We start from the raw sequence: 6,585 nt of genomic DNA, 5'->3' as shown, positions 1-6,585 counted from the left end.
CTGTCCTGGAACTAGCTCTGTAGACCAGGCTGGTCTTGAACTCACAGAGATCCGCCTGCCTCTGCCTCCCAAGTGCTGGGATTAAAGACATGCGCCACCACCACCCGGCTGCCTCCCACTTTTTTAACAAAGTCAAATTCCACTGAAGAAATTCACGCTAGGAATTCCTAGATGATGTCTAGACTTGGTGAAATTTCAGTTGTAACTTGTCTATAGCATTTGCTTTTGATGGGCGCTGCCCATTGTGGAGGAATTTATCCCAGCGCTTTCGTAAGCATCATTTTCATATGTTGACTGTGCTTATTTGAACAGTACTAAAAGATTTTTGTGTCTTAACACTGTTCGCAGTGAGTGCTGGGCAGAGTTGGGTGCCTATCCATGAGTGAGTGAATAGCTTGACCTCCGTCAAGCGCCTCACTGGACCACAGATGCCTTTAGCACCTGTGTGCTTTTCTGAAGTAGCGCTCACCCATCCGCTCCACCCAACCCTTTTCTCACTTCTCTTGTTGGTTCCTTGTTCTTTTGAGAGTGCTTTCTTAGCCTGTGTGTTCCCTGGTGATTGACTGTCGGTACCATACATGCCGTCCTCTCTGTCACCACCTAGAGAGTTGAAAATCTATCTGTCCTGCTTCTGTTGTCTGTGTGTTCAACAGGCGTTCCGAACCAAACCTCGGCAAATCAGAGGCTTTTATGACTGACAGAGAACTAGGAAGTCACATCATATACAACATCACCATCCACTTACCCACCCTTGATTTTAACCTGAATGTGCCCAGTCCACCAGGAAATGGTCTTTGATGATCTTCCCCATTCCTCACCCGAGTGACTCAAGTCTTTCTTCCCTAGGTTCCTACAGGTACTGGGCAGCTCATCCCAGGCCGTATGGAAATACAGACTGGATCTGAGTCCCACTGACTCTCCTAGCCAACTCCAGATGTCCTGTTTAGCTTGCAGTCTAGATTTATTTACCTTCTAAATTTTGTCCTTGTGCCAGCCAACTTTCTTTGGATTACGAGGCTCTAAACTATTGGCTTTTCTATTTTGTAAGCATGTCTTAGCGTTTTTTGCTCTTGTTATTTTGTTTGACATGTTTGGCTTCCACATACTTTTTGGTCATACTGTCTTTCACACTCTCACACACTTACTCACGCTTTTCAGTTTCTCACACACTCCCCTCTGTCCTTGAGGCTCTCACGCACTTCCTCAGTAAGGTCTCCCAGTCTGTTTACACTAGCCTTGTCTGCTAAGTCTCCTGCGTGTTCTTCATGGGCTCACCATGTGGTTGATACTTGTTTGCCTATCATCTGTCTCCTAAGCTGCAGTAGTTGTGTTTCCTCTCTCCTCTCAGCACTCAAGGGTAGCTGTTTACACAAAGACGCTGGAAATATTGTATGGTCTTATGGCACTTAAAGCTCTTAGACATGCCATCCTAGTTAAACATACGCTGGTCACTGCAGTGTTTTGAGATCCTCATGACTGCCGTTGGTGGCTTTGTTAGTGTAGGGTGAGATGTCAAAGCAGTGCCTAAAACAATTTATATTTCAACACAGTATTTATTACATGTAGTGCTGGATCAGTAAGTTTGTCTGGAGTGTTCTGTGTTCTCTGCCTTTCTGCCCCCTGGTGGCTACTGGTGTAAAAGCAGCTGTGTGCTTTTGTAGTGTATTTCAAAGTGAGGTTTCACAGGATGGTGGAGGAAGCTTGACTCATCCAGAATTGCTCCAGTTATTTGTCTTCTACTAAGTTTGTAAAGTCAGGGGCATTTTCCGTAGGATTGGTTGAACCCCTCATGGTGCCTACTGGACTTCACCACGGGTTCGGAGAACTGAGGATTTCATTACTTCTCCAAGTGCAGAGGAGTCATTGTTAGTGTCGCCAAAGTGAATTCCTAAAGTTTGCTTTAGAATACAAACCGTGATTTTTGTATAGAAATTTTACATTTCTAGCATTTATAGATGTTTTCTAAAAATCATTGCAAAATCATTACAAATGGCAAGGTAGTTTTTTCCCTTGTTAGACCAAGCAAAAAAGTACCCTTTCTCCCTGGTTGGTTTCATGTTTTAGGGTATATCTTAGGACTGTTTGTTCTCAAGGATCCAGGTTTGGTCCCAGCATTCATGTCAGATAGCTAATAACTGCCTGTATTTCCAACACCAGGTCTCTGAGGGTAAGACACACATGATATAAAAGACATTCACATTAAAAAAATATAGCCAGATGTTGTGGTGCACACTTTTAATCACAAAACTTGGGGGGCAGAGGTAGTCAGATCTCTCTGTAAGTTCTAGGCCAGCCTAGTCTACATGGTGAGTTCCAGGAGAGCCAGGGCTACAGAGAAAGGCCCTGTCTCATAACAACCTTCACCCAAATGTAAATAATCATATTAATAATAACTAAAAGGTTTAATTAAAATATTTTAAAAACCTAATTGAAGTGTGTTTATTGAGGCATACGTTTCTGATAGAACTAGTGCCCAGCTCTAGTACAGACTCTACAGTGACTAGGAATGAGTCATTAACAACTGGTTCCTGGGAGGTATTTGGAAAGTCTCGTCACCAGTTTTCAGGCTCTCCTGGCTTAGGCTGATTAGCGTCTGAGTGGTATAAAACATTTCTCCATTTATGTCTTACCAGCTTTTGCCTTGGTTTTATTGTTTCAAATGCGGTCTTCCTGGCCTGCACTTACTATGTATTCCAGTCTGACCTGATGCTGTGCCTCCTTCCACACGTGGCCCCTGCTGTTTTAAAGGAACTCACGGGCTTACTTCCATGTCTCATGTTTGCACCAAGAGAGTTCTATTTGGTTCCCTCACTTCAAAACATTATCATTATTTTTGTTAGGTTTATTGATTGGCCTTGTGTGCATACATGTTTATGTTTTTGCACATGCCACAGCCCGTGTGTGCAGGTCTGAGGGCACCTTGCAGGAGTCAGTTCTCACTTTTGACTGTGTGGGTCCCAGAGATGGAACTCGGTGCCGTCAGGCTTGGTGACAAGTGTCTATCTGCCAAGTCATCTTCCCAGACCCCGGCTCACTCTTGTTAACTAGAAATAACTGAGCACAGTTGTAGGATAAATATGTGATCTGCCTTTTAAAATGTACTGTGATCTGTTGAATGTAAAGAGGTTAAATTGTTTCAGGGTGGTGTGTGACCCTATGTTCTTTCCTAGTGTGTGCCGACAACAACCATGTCCGTACATGGACAGTGACACGGTTCAGAGGGATGATCTCCACTCAGCCAGGTTCCACTCCTTTAGCGTCTTTCAAGATCCTGTCCTTGGAGGAGACAGAAAGCCATGGCAGCTATTCCTCTGGCAATGACATAGGTGGGCATCTTCACAAATGGCATATCATGGGAATTATATTTTAATTTTGAAAGTCATTCAAGCAAAGTATATTGTGTGTGTGTGTGTGTGTGTGTGTGTGTGTGTGTGTGTGTGTGTGTGTGTGTCTGTCTAAGTGTAGGCTATAGGACTACCTCAGAATGATGCTGACAGAGGCTCTCTATTGGCCTGGCACTCACCAAGTAGTCTAAACTAGCTGGCCAGTGAGCTCCGAAGATCTGCCTGTCTCTGCCTCTCCAGCATGGGGATGTCACGCACACAGCACTCGGCCTGGCTTTTTTCCATGCACTCCAGGACTTTAGCTCGGTCTGTGGGCTTTGCCAATGCATCCGTCTTCACAAGCCCTGTAGTTTTCTTATTAGTTCTGTGAATTCCCAAAATTACATTATTGAAACATTTTTTATTATTTAAAAAGTTAAGATAAACAATTTTCTCTTACTAGCATTTCTTCCTTTAAATATTATATTCAAATGCTAACCAGGTGTTGTTGTTTCTACTAAAGCTGTGATTGATGACTGTGCATAATTGAAACTTTTTTTTCTTTTGTTTTTAACAATTATTGAGAATACAATTGAAGCTGGGGAAAGTCATTGTTGTTATGAAATTTGAGTTGTTTGGCCAGCGTGTGCACATCACTGTACTCTGGTCCCAGGGAAAGTGGTACAGTCTGTGTACTGACCGTCTGTAAAATGGGGATAAAGATGGTGCTTTCCTTAGGGAGCACTGAGAAAGATCATGGGGTGAGTGGGTGTGCCCATACACGTGAGCTGAAGGCTGGGATGTCATTCAGTGTGCTTCCCCATCACGTCAGCAGCAGCACAGAGATTGTTATGTGGAAGTGTGTTGTGTGCCACGTACTTTTATGAAAAAAATCTGTTAATGAGTGCAATAAAGAAGAGATACTAAACTCCCCGGTGTCTCAGGGCAGGATTCTCTTTTATAGTTTGATTTGGTCGTCCCTGCCTTGCCCAGTATAATAAAGGGGAAGTAATTAAAGAATGTATTTTTATTGTATATGTATAGGTGTTTTCCTACATGTGTGTGTGTACAAGGTTGGAAGAGGACAGCTGAACCTGGAACTGGGGTTACATACAGTTGTGAGCGATCCTATGGGCACTGGGCACTGAACCCGGGTCCTCTGCTAAAGCATCAAGTGCTTCTAACTTCCTAGCCATCTCTCTGGCTGAAGCTTTTCATTTTTATATCGAAAACCTTTGTGTACTGCCCCAAATAGGCCAAGTGTCCATAGTCCAGAGGTCCACACCCCAGTCATCTTTTTCATCTCTTTTCAGCCCTGTGTGGAATGTGAAATTCTGCACTGTGCAACATGGTTCCCTTCATTCTGTTAGCTCTTTGTTTAGACTGATGTCCTGTCCTTAAGGTGTCTCATTATGGATGTGAAAATTACAAAGGTCAAAATCCTCCAAACTGAAGAAGTGGTCATCCCGGAGCTCTGGACAGTGTGCTCCTGTGACTCTGCACAAGCACTTGCTTGGTGGCTACTGTTGGTGTGTTTCTCTGGGACTCGATGCAAAATTACTGCTTTCTATTTTGTGTCTTAAGAAAATAGAAACATTACCTCCATTGTGGTAATGGAGGCTTCTGATTACTTTAATTCTTTTGAAAAACATTTTATTACATTTTGTGTGTGCATGTGTGCACTTGAATGTGCACCCCTGTTCCTGTGCTCCTCTTACCAGAGCACACAGGTGGAGGTCAGAGAGTAAGTTACTGCAGTCAGTTCTCTCCTGCTGAGTGTGACACACTCAGACAAACACGGAGGTATACACTCACTCACTCACTCACTCGCTCGCTCGCTCGCTCACTCACACACACACAGGAAGAAATAAATCTTGAAAAATAAATATTGTCTATTTCTATTGTAAAATTTAATGCAGATTAACTTACTTTTGCTGTGTGTGTGTATGACATTGATTTAGGGCTTGTGCCACAAAAGGCATGACAGTTGTTTGGGGAGAGGAGTGTTACTATTATTTTATATGTGAAACCATTCTTGCTCTTGTCCAAGCTTTCTGTTTTCTGACACAGGGCCGTTTGGAGAAAGAGATGATCAGCAAGTGTTTATCCAGAAAGTTGTTCCCATCACCAACAAGCTGTTTGTCAGGCTGTCGTCAACTGGAAAAAGGTAACGCAGGCTTCACAGAAGGACATGTATATTCAGAAGATGCTTTTGTCTCCCAGAACGCAGGTGCAGTTTGCTAGAGGTGGAAGAATGAACTAGAAACGAGTATGCACTAGTATCGAGACGAAGTTCTGTGCTAGTTAGCTACTAGCAAGGTAACACCCACTCGGAATCATCGCTGACCCTGACGGAACAGACTGAGAGGCCCACAGAAAGAACAAAACCAAACCAAGAAACCTTTGAATTGAAACATTTCCCATCATACACAGATATTATATACATTACTTGTGTCTTTCAGATGGGACACTGCAGATTTCCTGCCAGGGTCATCCTTGGCTGATGGTCACGTGACCTGCCTGACCGCCATAGCTCCCAGTTAGCATCTGCATCCCAGATCACATTGTCCTCACTCCTGTGCAGTGACCTGTCTCACTGTGTCCTGTGCTTGTGCAGCAGGCTGCCGCTCTGGTCCTGAGTGCTGCACATTGAGGCTTTCTTTGTCTTCAGAGATGATTTGTCTGATTTTAATGGTGGATTTCATGGTAGACACATGTACTGAATTCTAAAACTACCCTTGATTAGCTACTTAAATTCAACCTAAGTGGCCTCATCGGTTGCCTGACTGATTAAGGTTCTGCTGTCTAGAGAGTGTACCTTAAGGTAAAGTGATAAAAGCAGAAGTCTTTACAGTCGCTGGCTCAGTGGACATTGTAGAAGTGAGCTTTCTGTTGTTTTGTTTCACTTTGAAAACCATCATCCCTAGCTTTGCTGATCCCCCCCCCCCCCCCCGCAGGCCAACCAAGTGAGCGAGCCTAATTCCTAGTGGTAGTCATTAAGCAAACAGTTTCTTTTCAAGGTTGCTGGTGCTGGTGCTGTCCCTAGAGTTCCCTGCTTGCCTCTCTTTGGCCTGTCTCTGTTTACATGGCATGTTCCTGAATATACTCTGAGATTGGATAGGTTTTATTTTCATCTAGATTGCATGTAGTCATTAGTAATTATTGACAGAAGTCCAGAAAATGACTAATGCACCTAAACCATCTCACAGATGGAGTGTGTCCTTAGAACATCCCACAGATGGAGTGTGTCCTTAGAACCGTC

General features: G+C 43.6%; 1 protein-coding gene across 2 annotated transcripts in view; it reads left to right on the top strand.

The window, feature by feature from the left end:
• Positions 1-6,585, top strand: part of Kctd3 (potassium channel tetramerization domain containing 3) — a 44,414-nt gene that overhangs the window by 32,452 nt on the left and 5,377 nt on the right. For both annotated transcript variants that reach the window (XM_026779753.1, XM_005348854.2), the window contains 2 exons: positions 3,171-3,326; positions 5,394-5,490. In XM_026779753.1, coding sequence (XP_026635554.1) covers positions 3,171-3,326; positions 5,394-5,490 — 253 coding nt within the window. The remainder of the gene's footprint in view (positions 1-3,170; positions 3,327-5,393; positions 5,491-6,585) is intronic.

The sequence above is a fragment of the Microtus ochrogaster genome, chromosome 6 (genome assembly GCF_000317375.1).
Source record: "Microtus ochrogaster isolate Prairie Vole_2 chromosome 6, MicOch1.0, whole genome shotgun sequence".
Classification (NCBI taxonomy): Eukaryota; Metazoa; Chordata; class Mammalia; order Rodentia; family Cricetidae; genus Microtus; species Microtus ochrogaster.
The sequence above is the reverse complement of the archived record's forward strand: the minus strand, read 5'-3'. Positions and strand labels throughout refer to the sequence as shown.